This window comes from Mirounga leonina, unplaced genomic scaffold (genome assembly GCF_011800145.1).
Source record: "Mirounga leonina isolate KUSES-001 unplaced genomic scaffold, KU_Mleo_1.0 Mir_166, whole genome shotgun sequence".
NCBI lineage: Eukaryota > Metazoa > Chordata > Mammalia > Carnivora > Phocidae > Mirounga > Mirounga leonina.
Window position 1 is genome coordinate 3,181,093 of NW_023270418.1, and position 24,265 is coordinate 3,205,357.

Here is a 24,265-nt window from a genome sequence, read left to right on the forward strand (position 1 = left end):
ATCCCTAATGTGTATAATAATTACATGAAATGTAAGAGATTTGAAAAATGTTTTAAAAAACATGACAATAAAAGGATTAAAAATATACATTATGGTTGAAGATATATGCCAAAATTAATAAAAAGAAAGTAGGGGTGCTACATTAATATCCTATAAAGTATACTTTGGAGCAAAGAAAATTACCATGGACAGAGTGGGACATTATATAGAGATAAAAAGGGTCCATTCAACAGTAAGACATAGCAATGCTGAAGTTGTATGCACCAAATAATAGCATCACAATATGTGAAGCAAAAACTAATATAATAGAAGAGAGTAATACACAACTCTAATTATAACTGGAGACTTCACCTCTTTCTCAGCAACAGATGGAACAATTAAATAGAAACCAGCAAGGATATAGATGGACTCAACATATCATCCAATAGGATATAATTGACATTTATAGACTATTCCACCTAACAATAACAGAATGCACATCCACCTCAAGTGTTGGTGAATATATGACAAGATAGACCATTTCGTGGGCCATAGAACAAACCTTAACAAATTTAAAATAATTCAAATCATGCAGAGTGAGTTCTCTGACCACAATAAAATCAAACTAGAAATTGGTAAGAGAAAGAGAACAGGAACAGCTCCAACAGTTGGAAACTAAACAGCATACTTCTAAACAACCTGAAGGACAAAGAAAGTTTCAAGAGAAAAACAAAATCAAAACAAAACAACATTGAACTGAATAAAAGTGAAAATGCAGCATATTAACATTTGAGGGATGTAGCCAAAGCAATGCTGAAAGGGAAATTTGTAGCACTAAATGTTTGTTAGTAAAAAGGAGAAGTCTCAAGTCAATAATAAGCTTCCATCTCAAGAAATAAGAGCAAAATAAACCCAGAGAAAACAAAACTATGGGAATAATAAAAAGCAGAAATCAGTGAATTGGAAATTGAAAAATGTTAGAGAAAATAATTGAAACAAAAAGCCAGTTCTTTGAAAAGATAATAAAATTAACAAACCTCTAGCTAGACTTATAAAAAAAGTGCGGGAGAGAGAGCGAGCAAGGGAGAGAGAAGAGATAGACATAATCAGGAATAAAACAAGGCATATCACTATAGACTCCATATCAAAGTGATAATGAAATACTAAGAATAATTCTGTACATATAAATTTGACAACTTAGATAAAATGGATGAATTCCTCAAAGATCACAAACTATCACAGCCCATTCAATATTAAATTGATAATATGAATAGGCCCATAATTATTAAGGAAATAAAATGAGTAACTTAAAGACTTCTTCCCCCAAAGAAATCTCTAGGCCCAAGTGGTTTCACTGGAGAATTCTACCAAATATTTAAAGAATAATTAACACCAATCTCTTCTGGAAAATAGAAGAGGAATGAACACTTCCCAACTCATTTTAGGGGCTTGCATTACCCTGGTACTAAACCAAAAAAAAAAAAAAAAAAAAAAAATAGTACCAAAAAAAGAGAGAAAACTACAAACTAATATTTTCCATGATCATAGACACAAAAATCCTTAGTAAAATACTAGCAAATAGAATATGAAAAGAATATAATATTATAACCAAGTAAAGTTTATCCCAGTGATGGGAGGCTCATTCATTGTCCAAAAATCAGTTGATGTACTTGATTATATTAAAAGGATAAAAAATCAAAATCAGATGATTTTATTATTTTTTTCAGAAAAGACATTTATTTTATATATATATACCCACATATCTATCTATCTATATCTATATCTATATTTATATCTAATCTCAGAAAACTAGGAATAGGGAGGAACTTCCTTACCTGAAAAAGAACATCAATAAAACAATAACATCATATTAAGTAGTAAAAGACTGAATGCTTTCCCTCTATGGTCAAAAATGTGACAAGAATGTCTTCATTTATTCCTCCTATTAAACGTAGTACTGAAAATTCTTGCAATAAGGTAAGAAACTAAAAGGTATATGGATAAGAAAGGAATAAATAAAACTCTGCCAGTTTGCAGATGACACAGTGTTCTAAATTGAAAAAATCCAAGAAATGTACAAAACAAACAAACAAAAAACCCAACCCCTCCAAAAACCAAAACAAACAAACAAACAAAACCCTCCTGGAACTAAGAAGTGAATTTCATACAGAAATCTGTTGCATTTCTATCTATGAACAGTGAACATGTGGAAGCCCAAATTGGTATATGGGTTAATGCAATTCCTATCGAAGTCTCAACAAGACTTTTTGTAGACATAGACAAAATTGTTCTAAAATTTATATGAAAATGCAAAGGAAGTAGAAGAGATAAAACAGTTTTGAAAAAAGAGAGTGAGAGGAATCACTCTACCCAATTTAAAGCCTTGGTTTTGTTTTGTTTTTTGTTTTTTTTTTTTTAGCTGCTGTTTAATCAAGATACTGTCATATTTGCAGAGAGAGGCATGTAGATTAATGAAGCAAAGGGAACTGCAGAACTAGTCCCACACAAGGACACCCAAACGATTTTGGACAAATGTGTAAAAACAACTCAGTAGAGAAAGGATAGTCTTTTCAGCAAGTGGTGCTGGAGCATTTGGATGTATATAGGCAAAATTACGAACTTTAACTTCAACCTGACACCTTACACAAAAATCAATTCAACCATAAAACTATACAACTTTTTGAAGAAAAAATAGGAGAAAACCTTTGGAAAGTAGGTCTTTGTAAAGCATTGTTAGACATGACATAAAAGCATGATCTGTAAAAGAAAAATTGATTAAGTTGGGCTTTTTCAAATTTAAGAACTTTTGTTCTATGAAAGATCCCTGGTAAGAGGAACAGAAAAGCCACAGATCTAGAGAAAACATGGGTGCATCACATATCTGACAAAAGACTCCTATCTGTGGTATTATAAAGAAGCAGCAAAACCCAGTATTAAAAAACAACTAACCCAAATGAGTAAAATACACGATGATATAGTTCCTTAAAGAGGATATAGATGGCAAATCAATACATTTGGCAAATAAAAGATGTTCAGTATGACTAGCAATTAAGGAATTGCAAACTAAGACCAAACTGAGCTATCACTATATGCCCATGAGAACCACTAAAATGGAAAATAGTGACAATCCCAAACAGCAGTGGAGATGCCAAGAAACCAGGGCTCTCACACATTGTTGGTGGGGATGGAAAATAGGGACAGTCACACTAGGAAACTGTGGGGCAGTTTCTTAAAAAAACTAAGCATACACTTACCCTATGACTTAGTAATCACACCTTTGGGCATTTATCCCACAGAAATGAAAATTTATAATCACACAAAAACCTTGGAACAAATGTTTTGAGTAGCTTTATTTGTAGTAGCCCAGACTAGAAACAACCCGAATGTCCTACAGTAGGTGACTGGTTAAATCAACTGTGGCATAGCCTTACCATGGACCACTACCCACAAATAAAAGGAGCGAACTATTGATATGCACACAGCTTGGATGGGTCTTCAGGGTATTAAGTTTAATGAAAAAAAAAATCTCAAAGGCGACATACTGTATGAGTCTATTTTTATAGCTCTTGAAATGACTTTATAGAAATGGAGAAAAAATTAGTGGTTGCTAGGGGTTATGGATGTTTGGGGGAGGAAAATAAACATAACTTTTAAAAGAGCAGCACATTGATTGATTTGTGTGCTGCTCCTTTAAAAGTTATGTCTATTTTCCTCCCCCAAACATCAGTGTGATACAATACATTAATAAAAGAAAGAACAAGAACCATATGATCCTCTCAATAGATGGGGAAAAAGCATTTGACAAAGTACAGCAGCCTTTCTTGATCAAAACTCTTCAGAGTATAGGGATAGAGAGTACATACCTCAATATCATAAAAGCCATCTATGAAAAACCCACAGCGAATATCATTTTCAATGGGGAAAAACTGAGAGCTTGCCCCCTAAGGTCAGGAAAATGGCAGGGATGTCCACTATCACCACTGCTATTCAACATAGTATTAGAAGTCCTAGCCACAGCAATCAGACAACAAAAAGAAATAAAAGGCATCCAGATCAGCAAAGAAGAAGTCAAACTCTCACTCTTTGCAGATGATATGATACTTTATGTGGAAAACCCAAAAGACTCCACCCCAAAACTGCTAGAACTCATATAGGAATTCAGTAAAGTGGCAGGATATAAAATCAATGCACAGAAATCAGTGGCATTTCTATACACCAACAACAAGACAGAAGAAAGAGAAATTAAGGAGTCGATCCCATTTACAATTGTACCCAAAACAATAAGATACCTAGGAGTAAAATCTAACCAAAGAGACAAAGAATCTGTACTCAAAAAACTATAAAATACTCATGAAAGAAATTGAGGAAGACACAAAGCAATAGAAAAACGTTCCATGTTCATGGATTGGAAGAACAAATATTGTGAAGATGTCAGTGCTACCTAGAGCAATATACACATTTAATGCAATCCCTATCAAAATACCATTCACTTTTTTCAAAGAAATGGAACAAATAATCCTAAAATTTGTATGGAACAAGAAAAGACCCCGAATAGCCAGAGGAATGTTGAAAAAGAAAAGCAAAACTGGCGGCATCACAATTCCAGACTTCAAGCTCTATTACAAAGCTGTGATCATCAAGACAGTATGGTACTGGCACAAAAACAGACACATAGATCAGTGGAACAGAACAGAGAGCCCAGAAATGGACCCTCAACTCTGTGGTCAACTAATCTTCTACAAAGCAGGAAACAATGTCCAGTGGAAAAAAGACAGTCTCTTCAACAAATGGTGTTGGGAAAATTGGACAGCCACATGCAGAAGAATGAAACTGGACCATTTCCTTACACCACACACAAAAATAGACTCAAAATGGTTGAAAGACCTCAGCGTGAGAGAGGAGTCCATCAAAGTCCTAAAGGAGAACACAGGCAGCAACCTCTTCGACCTCAGCCACAGCAACTTCTTCCTAGAAACATCGCCAAAGGCAAGGAAAGCAAGGGCAAAAATGAACTATTGGGACTTCATCAAGATAAAAAGCTTTTGCACAGCCAAAGAAACAGTCAACAAAATCAAAAGACAACCGACAGAATGGGAGAAGATATTTGCAAATGACGTATCAGATAAAGGGCTAGTATCCAAAATCTATAAAGAACTTATCGAACTCAACACCCAAAGAATCAATAATCCAATCAAGAAATGGGCAGAAGACACAAACAGACATTTTTCCAAAGAAGACATCCAAATGGCCAACAGACACATGAAAAAGTGCTCAACATCGCTCGGCATCAGGGAAATCCAAATCAAAACCTCAATGAGATACCACCTCACACCAGTCAGAATGGCTAAAATTAACAAGTCAGGAAACAACAGGTGTTGGCGGGGATGCGGAGAAAGGGGAACCCTCCTACACTGTTGGTGGGAATGCAAGCTGGTGCAGCCACTCTGGAAAACTGTATGGAGGTTCCTCAAAAAGTTGAAAATAGAGCTACCATATGATCCAGCAATTGCACTACTGGGTATTTACCCCAAAGATACAAATGTAGAGATCCTAAGGGGTACGTGCTCCCCAATGTTCACAGCAGCAATGTCCACAATAGCCAAACTTTGGAAAGAGCCAAGGTGTCCATCAACAGATGAATGGATAAAGAAGATGTGAGATATATATATATATATATATATATATATATATATATATATACACACACACACACACAATGGAATATTATGCAGCCATCAAAAGGAATGAAATCTTGCCATTTGCAATGACGTGGGTGGAACTGGAGGGTATTATGCTGAGCGAAATAAGTCAATCAGAGAAAGACGTGTATCATATAACCTCACTGATATGAGGAATTCTTAATCTCAGGAAACAAACAGAGGGTTGGTGGAATGGTGGAGGGTGGGAGGGATGGGGTGGCTGGCTGATAGATATTGGGGAGGGTATGTGCTATGGTGAACACTGTGAATTGTATAAGACTGTTCCTGTACCTCTGAAACAAATAATACATTATATGTTAAAAAAAAAAAGAAGATAGTAAGGGTAAAATGAAGGGGGGGAATCCGAGGGGGAGACGAACCGTGAGAGACTATGGACACTGAGAAACAAACTGAGGGTTCTAGAGGGGAGGGGGGTGGGGGGATGGGTGAGCCTGGTGATGGGTATTAAAGAGGGCACGTTCTGCATGGAGCACTGGGTGTTATACGCAAACAATGAATCATGGAACACTACATCAAAAACTAATGATGTAACATGGAGATTAACATAACATAATAAAATTTTAAAAAAAAGGAGCAGCACAAAGGAGATCCTTATAGCTAGAATTGCTCTGTGTATTGGGCTGGTTCTTAGTCGAATGCACACATGTGATACAGCACAGTGCTATACACGCACATTGTACTCATGTCAGTTTCCTGGTTTTGAGCTTGTATCAGTTATGTGAGGCATTAATCATTGGGGGAAACTGGGTGGTGGGCACATGGGATTTCTCTGCTATCTTTGCAAATTCCTAGGAATCTATAATTGTTTCAAAATGAAAAGAAAAAAGATAAGTAAATACAACTTATTTAACTTTTCCTCCATGCCAACTTGATTTCCTTTTATTGACTCAAATGGTATAAAAACACAAAATCTACATTGTAGTCAATTTTTTAAAAAAAGACATAGTAATAAGAGAATATTCATTGAAGCTTTGGATTGAGGCAAAGATCATCAGAATAATTCAATTTAGTCCATTAGCAAATTCATAGCTATGAAGAATGTTCGGGCCTTTTACAAGACAGAATATATAGAAATTCTAGGCTAACTATTTTAAAATTTTCTTACACTTTCAAATGATCTCTGCTTTCACGATTGCTTAAACTTTAAAAGGACTAAATTCTAGAGTATTACCTCTGATCTACGATTGATGTAGGTCATCACTGAACATTGTTAGAATTATTTGGATTCCAGAGAATGCATGTGAATTAAAAATATATGGGACGATAAATATATTAAATTTATGATATGATCCCTAGAAATTAAGCAAAAATTAATTTTAGAATGTCAACATCTATTGAAAACTTCCCATGTGTTATCATATTTAATTTCACTCTACTGAAACTGTGGCGTGGAGAGGTTAACTTGCTCAAATTTATATGTATCAAGCCATTAGTTTTGCATAATTGAAGAAAAAGGTTATGAAGAGTCTCTAAAATGAGACTATCTAAACTAGTTTATTGTTATAGCCATAAAATTCTGGTGTTGGGTTTCTGAACCCAGGCAGGCTGATTCTAGAGCTTGCTCTCTTAATCACTCTACAGTATTACTTCTTTTAAGAATCCTATATAGAAGTACTTTTTTCCCCCTGAATTTCAGTTTCCAAACAATTGCTTCTCACATTTAGAAGTCAGGATTGCTACTTAGTTTCTATGGTGATGTGTAGATTTTCTGAATATTGCCACGTTTTTGTTTTGCTGCTGGGAGTTTGCATCATTCATTCATCTATTTATTCATTTCATTCCATTTTTTACCATTTTATTCAATTCCTTAATGGTTGGGGTCAGGAAAGAGGCAGCCTGAGACAGGAAAGTGATGGTTATGGAAGGGGAAAATGTAGAATTGAGATTCTCCTTTGGCCTGAGACTAAGGTCAGTGACAAATGAAACAATGAAATACTCAGCAAAAAGTATGAAGAAACCTATGTGAATTTTATTTTGCAAATTGAAGATACACCCAGAACTTTTGATTGAAAAGTCACAGCAAGTTCATGTTTCTTACAGTGAGAGATTGTAAAGTGACTAGCCCGGTTACTTTGGGACATTTAATGTATGGTTTTTTTGTACCTTCTTGTAAGTAAGCAACTGGCCGTTCTCTACCATAATTGAAAAAAATTAGGTTATGAGGAGTCAACATAAAGTGAACCTATAATAGATTCATATATTATCTTTAAGGCAGAAATGTAGATACACAATTTATCATTACAGGCTGCTATTTTGGAATTGAGTGATCAAGATATTCATTAGCTCAGGTGAGTTAATGGAATTCATTCAAGGTCCATAGGCAGAACACACATCAGTGAAAGAGGATTTTGAGCATATATTTACTCTTAGACTCAGTCTACCGTAGTTCTTCCAACTGTTTCAGTATAGCTTTAATACCATAGATGACATTCATCTTTTCATGGAATTTATTTTGAATACCGTAATATGAAAATTAATAGGTGTTCAAAATTCTGTTCCTTGTCTTCCTTAAGAACACAGATAAATTACTGTGTTTTTGTTTTTGTGGCACATTTTGCAACTTAAATTTCATAGCATTGGATGTATTTCCAAGGTGCCCTTTGATTTATTTTTTTTAAATGTTAATAGTACTTTTTATCTCCTATTTTCAAAACTGGTCAGCCCAGCAACACCTGGGTATAATGATGCTGTTTGTGATTTTCCAGGAACCACGTAAGTGAATTCCCAGTCTAGACATGAGTTTCAGGTCATTTTTGCTGACTGCTGCCTCTCCATAGCACCCTACGGTACCTGTCACTGGAGACCCCGGAGAAGTGACAGGGTGTTGTCTCAGGAGCATGTGCTGTGGTGTGCAATCTGTCGGGGAACATGAGGATTTGAAATCCACCAAACACCAGGCATCGCTCTTGCTTTAATACAAGTGTTCTGTGTGTATTTATATCCATGTATGGCTTCTTTCTTGGGTTGTAAGTACAGATCCTTAAGAATTCTGGTGGTGCATTTCCTAAGGTTTTCACTTTATTTAATAATTCAATAAATTGATAAATTAAATAACTTATTTAATAAATATTTATTTAATAATTCCAAACAAATGTTGAAAAGTCTAAAATAGCCAATTAATTCTGCCTTTCCTTGTCCTGTTCAGGACGCAGCATCATTCAAAGAGTGGTGCTCTTTGTTGTTTTCTCTATAATACAGTAGTTTCTTTTTTTTTTTTTTTTAAAGATTTTATTTATTTGAGACAGAGAGAATGAGAGAGAGAGAGCACATGAGAGGGGGGAGGGTCAGAGGGAGAAGCAGACTCCCTGCCGAGCAGGGAGCCCGATGCGGGACTTGATCCAGGGACTCCAGGATCATGACCTGAGCCGAAGGCAGTCGCTTAACCAACTGAGCCACCCAGGCGCCCTATAATACAGTAGTTTCTTAACCATTTCTCGCATCTTAGATTTTTTTTTATGATTTGATAAAGCTGCCTTCAAAATTCCCATTCTCTCCCAAGCTCGCTCTCTCTTTCTACACACACACACACACACACACACACACACACAAGCATTAACACACATGCGCATGGATACACGTACATACACAAAGTTTTGCATTCAATTTCAGGTGTTTCATAAGCCCTCTGAATTGCAGGTTTAGTATTTCTGTATTGAGAACCTAGAATTTTTGTTGTTGAAAGTGACATGCTCCCCACTTGCATTATTATTAACAGCATTCTGTCTTCCCCATGTTACTGTTAGCAGTCCCTGAGCAGCAGAGAGACGAGCTTTCTCATCAGTGAAGAACCAGCGGTAAGCAGCCATCAGCACTGTTCTTTCCTGCACGGACACAAATGGGGTATTATTTTGTAGTCAGAGAGGGTGATGCTCTCTTTCCCAGGTCAGTTGTTTTTCACATCCTTATACGTGATAGTCGAGAATTTATTACTTTGGAAAAAAATCAGTTTCTTATGGGGAAAAAAGTAACAACAAACATATTAACGAGAAGTACACAGAAAGCATAACTATTTGCTTGCATTTTAATTTCTCAGTTTTACAAATGAGAAAAAAATGAAGGGTCTGAGAGGTTTAATGACTTCACCAAAATTAACCAGACGTTGAAGAGGCAGATCCTGGAGTAGAACTCGCATTTCTGAATTGTGGTTTAGTATTCTTTCTTCATCTCTTCAATCCTTTTACCTGTTAAGTACATGCCTGAGAATAATCATGAAGTACAGTTTATTTAAAAATCAAATTTGAATATCAATTAAGAGGTTAGTAAAGGGATTTAAAATTTTTCACTTATTGTTTAGTAAAAAAAATGATGCTAGAAATAGAGTTATATTCTTATACTGACAATTTTAATGGGTGATGTTTTGCTTTCTGTTAGCATACTGATCTATAATGTTCCAGAATGAAGGATGTGGGGTTCATCAAATTATAATTGAAACTTTGTTGGTTCTTTTTTTTTTTTGATCATGTAAAACATTTATATGATTCCAAAGTTGAAAGCCATAGATCAAATAAAGTTTAATGGAGCCTAAAGCTTATGCTATTTTAGTATCACTCTTTAAGAAGAATAATGGAACAATAATTTACTTTAAAAAAATTTACAAAATATTTAACCATGAGAACATATTGTTAGAGTGTCCTTCTAAATCCTTGGAGGGGCTGATGCAAGCAAGAAGCCCTGAAGCTTTGTCTTTATTAGCTTGAAGGTAGATCTATCTGAGGATGAAACTATGAAATGAAACATTTTCCAAGAAAATTTTCTTGTTTTTCCTCTTAATCCTCTGTAGTGATCATTTTTACTTGGTTTATCCTTTTATCCTGTTAACGTATCCCTTAACAGTACATAAAATTTCTTACACCCCAAACTCGAGTATGGGGTGTGTGTGTGTGTGTGTGTGTGTATACATACATATGTATATTTATATTCCTCCTGCCTCTTACACTATACTGTATGTACTGGTCTGTTCCTTGGTTTTTACTTAACATAACCCGAGTTCATGCAATATTGTATATAGATTTCATTCCTATTCATTTGTATGTTGCATAATATTACATTGTGGAGGTTTAGCATGGTGTATTCATTCAGTTCCTTTATTGATGCACATTTGAGTTGTTTTTAATCTTTTGTTATTACAAATATTATAATAAATACCCTTGGGAGTCAGTCTTAATAATATTTTGGCCAGTGTTAAATAAGATTTCTGTATAAAAGAATAAACATATATGTAATTTTGCCACATATTGCCAAATTCCCCTCTGTTTTGCATTTCTAACAAGTGTACAAGAATGCCTATATGCCCACAGCCTCATCAATAGCATGTTGTCAGGAGTTTAGATTTTTGCCTATCTGAGGTGAGATAACTAGTGGCTGTTGGGAGCTCCATCAGTTAGCTGTATCTTAGTGTGGTTTAAATTTGCCTTTCTCTCAATATGAGTGGGACATTCATCTTTTCCTATGTTGATGGTCATTTTAATTTATTTTTCTGGATAACTCTGTTCATTTATTTTGTCTATTTTCCTGTCAAACTGTTAGATACTTCTTTTTTCTCTTGATTTTTTTTGGAGCTGTTTACATATTTATTGTTATCTTCCTGCCTGTTATATGAGTTGTAAGTAATTTCCCCATTATGTCAAATGCTCATAATTAAAATTCTAGATTCCAGATGATTTGAAAATGATTTATGATAGTTCATTTTTTATGATGACAGTGTCTTTGGTTAAACAGTAAGCTGTGAAAATTAAATAGTAAGCTTCTTTTTCAAATAAACTTTTTATTTGAGTATAGTTTTAGATTTACGATTTATTATAAGTACAGTACATAAAATTTCTTATACCCCATTTCCATTTTCCCCTGTTATTAACATCTTGCATTAGTATGGTAAAATTAATGAACTAATATTGATACATTATTATTAACTGAAGCCCATACTTTATTTGGATTTCCTTAGTTTTTCCCTAATGTCCTTTTTATATTTCAGGATCCCATCTAGGATATTACATTGCATTTATTTATTTTTAAGTTTTTATTTTAATTCTAGTAGAGTTAACATACAGTGTTATATTAATTTCAGGTGTATAGTATAGTGATTCAGCACTTCCATACATCACCCGGTGCTCATCACGACAAGCACACTCCTTAATCCCCAGCAGCTATTTCACCCATCCCTCCACCTCCTCCCCTCGGTGACCATCCGTTTGTTCTCTGTAGTTAAGAATCCGATTCTTGGTTTGTTTGTTTTGTTCCTTAAATTCCATGTATGAGTGAGATCATATATATTTGTCTTTCTCTGACTGACTTACTTTGCTTAGCATTATACTCTGTAGCTCCATTCAGGTCATTGCCAAATGGCACAATTTCATTCTTTTTTTATGGCTGAATAATATTCCAGTGTGTATATATGCTACATCTTCTTTATCCATTCATCAATTGATGGGCACTTAAGCTGCTTCTGTTATCTTGGCTATTGTAAATAATGCTGCTATAAAAATAGGGTGCCATGTATCCCTTTGAATTAGTGTTTTTCTATTCTTTGGGGAAATACTTAGTAGTGTGATTACTGGATGGTAGGGTAGTTCTATTTTTAACTTCTTGAGGAACCTCCATACTATTTTCTGCAGCGGCTGTACCAGTTTGCATTCCCACCAACAGGGCATGAGGGTTCTTTTTTTCTCCACATCCTCCCCAACACCTGCTGTTTCTTGTGTTGTTGATTTTAGCCATTCTGACAGGTGTGAGATGATAACTCGTTGTAGTTTTGATTTGCATTTCCCTGATAGTAAGTGATGATGAACATCTTTTCATGTGTCTGTTGGCCATCTGGATGTCTTCTTTGGAGAAGTGTTTGTTCATGTTTTCTGCCCATTTTTAATTAAATATCTGTTTTTTGAGTTGTTTCAGTTTTGTTTCTTAAAGATTTTATTTATTTGTTTGACAGAGAGAGACACAGCGAGAGAGGGAACACAGGCACGGGGAGTGGGAGAGGGAGAAGCAGGCTTCCCGCTGAGCAGGGAGCCCGATGCATTATTTATACATTACATACAATGAGATGCACTATTTTAAGTGTATGGTTTGATGAGTTTTAATAAACCACAAAAATCAAAATACAGATTTCTCTTACCTCAAAGTGTCCTTTTGCTGTTTCACCTCTGCTCTAGACACAATGATTTGGTTTTTTGTTTCTAGAGTGGTATGTGAATAGAATCAGACTCTATATACTATTTTGTGTCTGGCTTCTTTTGTTCAGCATAATGTTGCTGAGGTGTATCCAGAACTTCAAATGATACTGATAAATTGTATCTTATTGAACATATCTGTAGCTTTTTATTCAATTTATTTTGTTTTATTGATAAATAGTATTTCATTGTAAGGATATGCCAAAATTTTGGTATAGAACAACTAGAACTCTCATACGTTACTGGTAGGAAAGAAAAATGGCAGAACCACTTTTACAAAGAGTTCAGCAATTTCTATAAATTTATACATATTCTTTCATAAGGTCCAGAAGTTTTACTCCTAAGAAATTAACCAAGATTAATTAAAATATATGTCTATACAAATTATGTATGTCGTACATGAATGTTCATAACAGCTTCATTTATAATGGTCCCCAAATTGAAAACAATATGAATATCCATCAACAGGTGAATGAGGGGGCAGCTGGGTGAATGAGGGGGCAGTGGGGACTCTGCTTGGGATTCCCCCTCTCCCTCTCCCTCTGCCCCTCCCCTGCTTGTGCTCCCTTTCTCTCTCAAATAAATAAATAAATGAATAAAATCTTAAAAAAAAAGGGAGTGTCTACTTCTTGGTGAAACTGATTGAGGAATTCAGACATTGAAATTTTGATTTTTCTTGCCATGTAAGACTGGAGTCTTTTGTCCTTTTCCTAACATTCTTCTCATAAATTGGATTCTCTTTTTATGTGCAAGCATCCATTTCCTTAAATTTTTTGCTACATGGTTAATTGTTCCTCTGTGATTTTTATGTGCTGGTCTTCAAGGAACAGTCTTAAAGCTTGGTGTTTCACTGTACATTCTTAAGGTCCATTGCAAGTATTTGCAAATATTTCTGTGTCTAATTAATCCATCTAATACTTCAAACTAGAAAAATAGAAAGGAAATTCCACATGGCTTTTATTGTATATTTTGAAGCTACAGTTTAAGCACAGGAATATGTAGACCACAGAGGCTGGGAATATGAAATGCACTCAAAGCAATCTTCAAGGAAATTAAACATATACTGTCAAAGCAAAGTGTGTTGCTGAATCCACAAGTGTCAGCATGTCCAGACATGGTCACACATAACTGGGGATTCTCCAAATTAACATCCATTTACTAAATTGAAACTTACATATACAATATTAAAACTCATCAGAAACTTAGCAATTGTTTAGGATTTAGATATATTTTTCAAGAAGGAATATTTTACCAATTTCGTAAGAATTTGCTAGTAGTTGACTTTTTGTTGTTTTTATTATTTTATTGGGTGAACACCAAGGGTGCAAGCCTTTTGTGTACCTAGCTGGTTATATGTCTTTATTACTGATAATTTGCTGATAATTAATAAGAATCTACCTGATAACATTAAATATACAGAGTACCCAGTGTTTGGCACAAAGAAATTAAGATTTGGTAGCTACTGTTTAATTACTGTGGTTTTGTTTAAATTTAGAACTTGTGTAGGGTCCACTCAGTAAGTGGGTTTTATAGTTTGTAGATTGAGTATCTACATCCTTATCATCAAGGATTAATGTAGATTTAAATGTGAAATCGAAGTCTCAAGAGCAACTGGACTTTTTCTTGCTGAGAAAGTCAGAGCATTGAATGGCTTGTTGTATTACAACTCCATGAATTATATTGATTTTCATTCGCTTACAGTATACGTTCCAGAATTGTCTATGGTACTGGACTTTCATGCCTTGCCTCATCTGTTGCCAATGATCTAGTAGCTGAGACAGCAATCTCTCAAGTGCTTCCTGCTAGACCACGCTGAGTAGTGCCTGTGTTGGTGGTAGCTGGGCTATTGACATTCAAAAATGGCCAAGGAAGGGTGTGAGAAAAAAGAAATACATAGAGAAAGAGGAATGCAATGCAGATGAGTGATCAAGATTATATATAATGAGAGAAAGATACTATTAACAACTCCTACTATGTGGCACCAGTAATACAGGTTATCAACTCTATTCCTAGAGAAAGGACTCTAAAGTGTCTTCTTACAAATAAGTTAGATTAAATTTAATGAATTGAAATTACATAGAGAAAACTTCTTATGAAAAGTTTATAATATATGTATGTAATATATGTAATATATAATATATGTAATAATATAATATATGAAAATTTATTTTAATATTATGGTAATATTATGAAAAAGGCAAGAAAAATGTGTATGTTAAATATAATGATTTACTATATTAAAAAATTCAGTGCTTAGAGAAAGCCAGAAATAAATACATCAAATAGTTACTAAGGTAACAAGGAAATAGCAATGATTTTAAAAATACCTTTTCATTAGTTTCAGTGTTACCCATTTTTTTTTTTAAAGATTTTATTTATTTATTTGAGAGAGAGAGCACATGAGAGGGGGGAGGGTCAGAGGGCGAAGCAGACTCCCTGCTGAGCAGGGAGCCCGATGTGGGACTCGATCCTGGGACTCCAGGATCATGACCTGAGCCGAAGGCAGTCGCTTAACCAACTGAGCCACCCAGGCGCCCCAGTGTTACCCATTTTTTAATAAAAAAGCAAATATAATTTAGCACATGATGGAAATATGTAATAAAGTTATTAATTCAGTAATTTTTATCTCTAGATTGTAATTTTATCTTTTGTAGTCAAGTCCTTTGGTGGTGATCTTATAATATATTTAAAATCAAGTTTAAAAAATATTAACTGTTGAGTCAGTATGCTTTCAGACCAACTGCTGGTATTGATCCCATTGGTTTTTATATTGTGAAGATATCGTATGTATTGGAAAACTGCAGACTAACCTGGTATTAGATGTATTTATTGCAGAAGGCTTTTTAGGAATCATCTAGCTAACTTTTTAAACCCTGCACTCTTAGCAGCTCTTAAATGTATGATACTTAGTTAATTCACAACCATAGGGCCAACTTAAGACTTTATTTATTTATTTGAGAGAGAGAGAGCACACACAAGCAGGGGAATGGGGCAGAGGGAGAGGGAGAAGCAGACTCCCCACTGAGAAGGAAGCCTGACGTGGGACTTGATCCTAGGACTCTGAGACCAGGGCCTGAGCTGAAGGCAGACGCTTAACAAACTGAGCCATCTAGGCACCCCATGGGCCAACTTATTCTATAGGCACAGTGGGTACTGTGCCTACTAGGCCCACGACACTTTTTGGAGTCCATGGAAAAGTTTTAATTTTAATTTCTTCAAAAATCAGAATTAAAGAAACAAAAAAACCCCCATAAATATAATTGTGTATATGAATATATATATACACACACACACACGTATATTCATTTATTTCTTTTTATTTTTAAAAATTTTTAAAAGAGTTTATTTATTTATTTGTCAGAGAGAAAGAGAGCAAGCACAAGCAGGGGGAGCAGAAGAGGGAGAGGGAGAAGCAGGCTCCCCACTGAAAAGGGAACCCAATGCAGGGCTGGATCCTAGGACTCCAAGGTCGTACCTGAGCCAAAGACAGATTCTTAGCCAGTTGAGCCACCCAGGCTCCCCTCATTTATTTCTTTTTAAATTGAAAAAAAAATTTTTTTAATGGTGGAAGGAGCCCACAGAAAGCAAATAAGCCAGACAGAGCCCATGAAAGTTATAATGTGTTCCTGCATGACTTCTTAGTGCATAACTTTTTCCTTTCCTTTAATAATTCTATAACGAATTTAGGAAAAACATCTGAGAATAACAGAACTTGTGGATCTCATGAAAGATCCTAAGAAAATTAAAGTGCTAAGATGAAAAATGTCAGCCCAGCAGAAAAATGCAGTTTAAAATATGCTTTATGCTGGATACCTGGGTGGCTCAGGTCATGATCCCAGGGTCCTGGGATCGAGTCCCTGCATTGGGCTCCTTGCTCAGCGGGGAGCCTGCTTCTCCCTCTGCCTGCTGCTCCCCCTGCTTGTGCGTCCTCTCTCTCTCTTTCTCTGACAAATAAGTAAATAAAATCTTTAAAAAATAAAAAAATAAAAGGATTTAGAAATAATAATAAAATAAAATAAAATATGCTTCATGCAGTCACCAGCATCCATCTTGTGTCTCTTGTGTTCTTAATCAACAGCAGTATTAACTCGACTATACATAGTTGGTCCTTGGTTTATATAGAGCAGCGAGGTTTCACTCCAGTACTCACCTCTGCTTAGATCTCTAGCTTATTTTAAGAAAACAACAGTTTCAGCAAAACTTTTTCCATGACAAGGACTAAAACTTTTTATTGACAGTTTTATTAGAGTATTTATATTCCATTATATTATAAAATACACACAGCACTTGCCTTTGTGTGTCCTTGTTTGATTTTCTTTCAAATATTATTGATTTTCCCAGATGTTTTAGGTCATTGCCTTGGTGTTTTAAAAATAACGGTCGTAGTGACTAAAGATTGAAGACAACTCAGCATTTAAATAACCAAATGTCTTTCCCTTTCTCTACCCCAGTATTTTGGGAGGCTATGAAATATTTTATGCTATTAGGTGAACTTTCCATACCATACAGTATAATTGTAGTGATTTTACTTTCTTTGCCTGATACATATGGGCATACTTAATATTTTACTTTATTTTCCATTCTTCTCATGTTTTTCTTCATTATTTTTTTCTCTCTCCTTTCTTCCTTAATTCAGTTCTACAAATACATGTTATTTAAAGTTACTGTATAAAGAACTTAGGGAAATTCACTTTGAAGTCTCATTTTCCCCCCTTTTCTTTATTCTTTATTGTTTTCTTCCTACATTTGTTCTTCTTTCCCTCTTACTAGCTTCTCCCACCCTCCAACTTTATTTTTTTTTAATTTTTTAATTTAAATTCAATTAGCCAACATATAGTACATCATTAGCTTCAGATGTAATGTTCAATAATTTATCAGTTGTGTACAATACCCAGTGCTCATCACATCGTGTGCCCTCCTTAATCCCACCTGCCAGCTTTAAATACCACACACACACACACACACACACACACACACGTGTACCTGAGTGATCATACTGAAGGTTTGTGTATTTGCATGCCTGTGTTTGGGAATCTTTAATGTCAGGCAGGATTTGCTAACTTTCTGTTGATTGTTTCACAGTCTGCAAAGCGATTCAATTTGTTCCTGAGACGACGTCTTATGGTAAAACAAGTGCTGAATGATGCTGCTTATGCTTTGGATGGCTGCAGTAATAGCCCCAGTCACTTTTATTCCAATGTATACCGTGATTTGGGGGGACTTTGTCACTGATTCCCAGTCCCCAGGCAATTGAGATTTTAGAATGGTGATTCTTAATTGTTTCTGGATCTGATTAGAATTGTGGACCCTCTTTCTAAAAAATGTATATGTGTGTCTATTCATATACATATAATTTATGTATATATTATATATAATATTTATATTTGGTGTGTATACATATTTATATGTATCATATATACTAATATATACTATAATATATATATTTGGTATATATAGTATATATATTTATATTTGGTATCTACATATGTATACACACACACATATATATATTACGTACATATACACATACATACACACAATTTGCCTACAGTTTTAGAAATTTATGAGCTTCCAATAGGGATCCTAGACTATGAACCTTAGAACAACTACCTCATTCAAAGAAAAGCCACCCAGATGTTTGCTTCATTATAAATTGTCATTTCTAAGAACAAATCAAATATAAACACAGACACATACACACATTGCAAAATATTATCTTACTGTCATGTCTTGGGCAAAACAGAAGAATGATGTTTTTTAATAGCCTTCAGTTTTATGTAACAAAATTATCAGGCTTTTCTCCCCTAGTTTGCTTCAACCAGTTTTTTGTTAACAGTACTAAGACATGTGCCTCTTGGTGATCAACAAGGTTACCAGTGATTTCTCCATAGTTTTAAACATTTTACTGTCAATATTAGGGCATGACATCATGATGGAAGTTTGGGTTTTCCTAGGTAGCATTTGGCTTTCAGAAGGGAAGTATATATACCCATTTTGACTGAACACTCAGAAAAATTAGAGTCACTATTCATCTAGTTACTTTGTTTATTCCCTAATAGTCAAATACTCTGAGTGTGATTTTTGTTGATTTCTACGTTTACGTCCTCTGTTGTCAGAACTTCTCTGTGGACCTAGATTTAGCTTGCCAAACAATAAAAACATTTGTAAATATATATTGTTTTAAAAATAATCTCTACCACGCAAATTTTGGCTGTCACAAACTAAGAACAAAAGAATTATTGGTTTCTTTTTTCACCTAATTTTTTGCTTTGATTATATTTAGTCCAATTAGTCCTTTTTTTTTTTTTTTCCCCTGCCCCAGTTTGGCTTCCATGAGTTTTGGTGGATTTCATAAAATGTTTTAATATTATGATGATTTACAAGAGCTCAAATGATTTTTTTTGTTTTGATTGCTTTTCCTTTCTGTAGTGATTTATATAAATCAAGAGGTAACATGATAACAGTAAGTTTTCTCAGATTCTTTTACTTACTTTTAGGATAATGGAGATGATTATGCATCTTTTGTTAGGGTGCAGAGAACTCAGACATAACATTTGAATTACTGTATTTTGATATTGACTCTCTAGACTCCCTGGATGTATCTTGTTTCTTTATTTTCCCACTCATTTCCTCCTGTGCATTGGGAGCTAGTTCTTCCCAAGACACATCAGCTCTGCCTTCACTTAGATAAAATACAGTTACTTTGTTCAAAGACCAGGTCAGACATGAAATTTTTGTCTTATACATGACTGATCTATATCCATTCCTTTTTAGGGGAGGTCTCCCTGGCCTGCCTTGGGTGAAAAACAACATAGAATACCATAACAGAAACTCATAAACTAACATAAATACCAGTTATGAAAAGTAAAAAAACACCCAGTTGTCCATTCACCGGTTAGATGAAGCAATTGGAAAATTGTCTATGTTAAGTTATAACTGCATCACAGGGTGAGAGATCACTGACATCTACTGCATCATCTGTTTGCCATCATTCTAAATATTTCATGTGGGCTATTCCAAATATTACATATTATGTATTATATATTACAAATAAACTGTGGGGAAGGCCAAATCAGTCAAACATGAGATCTCTTCTTTTGAAGCTCTCTAGTGTTTTTGTGGTTTTGAAAGGGAAGGAATTGATGAGCCATACAATAAGGGAACATTGAATTTGTCAGTTTGACTATTATACTGAGAGAATTGATAACACAGATTCTAAACAAAGGATGGATTCTGGCTGACTTAGGGACTGGTGTTGAAAGGAGATCTGCATGAGCATTTACTTGTAGTAAAACCAGCTGGCAAGCTACCTGCTTTCTCATTTTTAACTGCACCTTGATTTTATTTTAACCCTTCCAAAGTTGAATTAGAAAGTGGCAGTTTTATGAAAACAGTATAAGCACGAGTCATCAATTAATTTCCTTAGAGTGAGATGCATTAATTGGTCTATAATTACATCCCCAAAGTAGTGTGTGAACATGAATTATCTGTTGGACTAATTGGTATGTTCTTTAATGAAGATAAGTCTCCCTCTGAATATGCATGCGTTTTGGGATCAATGTATACATATGTTCATTTTACATTTTGGTATAATTGCATCATTTTTGTTGTGTATGCATGTAGTTAAATGCTTAGCTTCATCTTGGGTCTTTCTTGTATATATATCTCCTTTATGGGATTTCACTTTCTAAAACAAACATAATTTGTTGATAAAAACTCTGGTGATTTGTCTTCACCTGCCATTTCAGGACTGAGAAAAAAAATTAGACCAAATTTCAGCTAATTCTTTTCATGTTTTTGCCATTTGAAAATAAAACTGTGAAAGCTATGTCATTCATTTCTCCTGCAGTTTAAAAAAGATGAACAAAGCAAAGATTCTATCTTCTTCCGAGATGGGATTAGGCAAATTGATTTTGTGCTCTCGTATGTTGATGACATAAAGAAAGAAGCGGAATTAAAGGCGGTAAGTACTTAGGTGACAGAAATGGAATCATTAAAAGAAGCAATTTCTATAGTTCAACAGGGTTGTTCCCATGGAATTATATTGTAAAAGTCAGAGGCCTCTCAGATGTTACTGAAAGCTGAGACTGGGTGAGAATATCTAAGAATGGTTTGGATGTGTAAAGTCAATTTGTGTTTTTGGACTATTTTGAACTCTACCTTCTTTATCTTCTTCCAAGTGACTGGCATATTTTTTATGTAGCTCCACAACATTAAATGTGACCTCCAAAATTTGAGGTGTATGTCTGAATATAATATTTATTTTTTGTAGGCAGTTTTCATTTTGAAAATGTGTGGCTAAGCCATGCTGTCTGAAATAGCCTTCACACAATGCTCTGTTCCTTATCCTGTTTTCTTTTCATTATAACACATCACTTTCTGACTTATATGTATTCATTGTTTAACTTGTTTGCTCTGTCCAACACCATAAATTAGTTTCATGAAACCAAGGACTTTGTCTTGTTCACTGCTGTATACCCAGATGCCTAAAACAGCAGTGGCAGTATCGTGGATGCTCAATAAATATTGGATATTTGAAATAGTGAATTAATAAATGAATCCATACATGTAAGCATGTACACACATTTACTAACATACTTACATGGGAAATAAATATCATATAAAATAAAAATAAAAAACAATGGATATTATCCCATAAGACCCTATTCCTTTCTTCCACCCTTTTTCCCTGGGAGCCCTTCCATCAGGCCCCTGAAACCCACCCACTGTTATTTTCCTTTCCTCTGAATGTCCCCCCGAAACTGGGGTCTTCATTGAGGTTCATTGCCTTCTCCAAGTCTCTCAGGTGGTGGTTGATTTTCACTCATAGGACCTTTTTCTGGTAAATGGCTGCCCTTTTCCCATCTAATTGTTGATTACAGTCTGTTCTTCCTACCTCATCTCTAAAATTCTCCAAGCTTTAACTCCAATCAGATTAATCATTGCCCTGCTTTGCTGCTGTCATTAATTTTTCCCTGGGTCTTCCGTTTTATTTCTCAACAGTTTGAGCTCCTGGTTCACTCTCATTCTCTCCATCAATGTTCCTTCTTAAGTCATTGATTATTACAATGCATACACAGATTAACTATTACTTAATATTATTTTATTATGTTAATCACCATACATTACATCATTAGTTTTTGCTGTAGTGTTCCATGATTCCTTGTTTGCATATAACACCCAGTGCTCCATGCAGAACGTGCCCTCTTTAATACCCATCACCAGGCTAACCCATTCCCCCATCCCCTCCCCTCTAAAACCTTCAGTCTGTTTCTCAGAGTCCATAATCTCTCACAGTTCGTCTCCCCCTCCAATTTACCCCCCTTCATTTTCCCCTTCTTACTATCTTCTTCTTCTTCTTCTTTTTTTAACATATAATGTATTATTTGTTTCAGAGGTACAGGTCTGTGATTCAACAGTCTTATACAATTCACAGCGCTCACCATAGCACATACCCTCCCCAATGTCTATCACCCAGCCACCCCATCCCTCCCACCCCCCACCACTCCAGCAACCCTGTTTGTTTCCTGAGATTAAGAATTCCTCATATCAGTGAGATAATATGATACATGTCTTTCTTTGATTGACTTATTTAGCTTAGCATAATACTCTCTACTTCCATCCATGTCATTGCAAATGGCAAATTTCGTGGGTTGTTTTTTTTTTTATGGCTGCATAATATCCCATTGTATATATATATATACCACATCTTCTTCATCCATTCATCTATTGATGGACATCTTGGCTCTTTCCATAGTTTGGCTATTGTGGACATTGCTGCTATAAACATTGGGGTGCACGTACCCCTTCGGATCCCTACATTTGTATCTTTGGGGTAAATACCCAGTAGTGCAATTGCTGGGTCGTAGGGTAGCTCTATTTTCAACTTTTTGAAGAACCTCCAACTGTTTTCCAGAGTGGCTGCACTAGCTTGCATTCCCACCTAGGTAAGTGAGTGGCTGATCCAGAGACTAAGATAAATGGAAAGGGGAGTTCAAGGAAGTTCTGTGTTCCCTCACACAGATGACTATTTTAGCATCCTGTCCTCTTTCTTCCTTCAACTCCCCTTTCCATTTATCTTAGTCTCTGGATCAGCCACTCACTTACCTAGAACTTGTCATTACTAACAACTACAAGTCTTTATCATCTCATTCCAGGCATCTAACTATCTGACCAACCCCTCAAATATTTTGGACCAATACCCTTCCTTCTAGCAGGACCATATAAGATACAAATACCTTAACCCCCTTTCCACTGCTAGTCCTTATCCACTGCTTTCCTATGCTGATCCAGCTTAAATCTAATGGTCAACAGATGTAATCACTCTATTACCTATGCCTTCAAACCCCTGCCCCTCCCTCACTTGTGCTTCCTTGGTAAAACAGCACCTGCAGTTAAACTCACCTTTCCACTGACAGTGTACCGGAACCCGGCAGAAAGAAGGACATGCAGTTCACTTACAGATTTTACCTCATGTTTGTGCCCGTCGACCTCAGCTGAGTGAAGTTAATCATGCCTCAGCAGTCATGCTTCATCTCCTTATTCAGTTCATTTTCCCACTCTCCAAGAACAAAAACCTTCACTTGATCTCAGTTTCCCTGCCAGCTACTATTCTTTTCTCAAATTCTTTTCTGTCCCATTTTCTCTTAAACCCATTCCCATCAGGCCATCACCTCAACCATTCTCATTTTCGTATAAATCAGTGATCAAGTCTCAACCCACATCTTACTTGACCTATTAGCAGCGTGTTTCTCATTTCCTTCTCATATGTATGTTCTCCACTTGAATTCCAGAACTCCATATCCTCTTGGTTTTTCTTTTATTTCATTTGTTGCTCCTTCTCAATCTCTTCCTCTCCCTGATCCTTTATTATCATAGTGCCTAAGGATCCAATTCATAATCCTCTTCTTTTCCCAGCCTGCATGCATTTCTTTGATGAAACATTCTGTCTCACAGTTATAAAACCACATCTGTGCTAATTCCAAAATTCACCTTCCAGTCCATTCTTCTCTCCCACATGACTATTTTGTGGGAAGTCTGCTTGGAAGTCTCATAGACATCTCAGACTTGAAGTCTGCTTGGAAGTCTCATAGACATCTCAGACTTGACAGGTCCAAAATGAGCTCCTGAACATCCCCCGCCCCTCCTAAAATCCTGATCTATCTACAGGTCTTCCCCATCTCCAGTTACTGATCCTACATTTCAATAGTTGCAAAGGATGTAATTTTTGATATATTGCTAATGGTCCATTTAAACCACTTTTTAGCATATATCCATAGAACTTAAATATCATGGAAATTTGATACCCACCATCATTCATTAAAAAAAAAAAATGAGTTATATGAAGAAATTCTTCTTCCACACTTGAAATTTTACATCATTTATTTTTCTCCTTCATCT

At 35.4% G+C, this 24,265-nt stretch overlaps 1 protein-coding gene across 3 annotated transcripts in view; it reads left to right on the forward strand.

The window, feature by feature from the left end:
- The window catches only part of ANO5 (anoctamin 5), a 106,629-nt gene that overhangs the window by 15,479 nt on the left and 66,885 nt on the right, over positions 1 to 24,265 (forward strand). The window contains exons 3-5 of one of the 3 annotated variants that reach the window (XM_035012454.1): positions 9,443 to 9,493; positions 17,948 to 17,989; positions 20,715 to 20,828. In XM_035012454.1, the coding sequence (XP_034868345.1) occupies positions 9,443 to 9,493; positions 17,948 to 17,989; positions 20,715 to 20,828 (207 nt within the window). Of the gene's footprint in view, positions 1 to 9,442; positions 9,494 to 17,947; positions 17,990 to 18,445; positions 19,329 to 20,714; positions 20,829 to 24,265 lie in introns of those variants that run through there. The other 2 variants (XM_035012455.1, XM_035012456.1) reach the window with 2 other exon arrangements.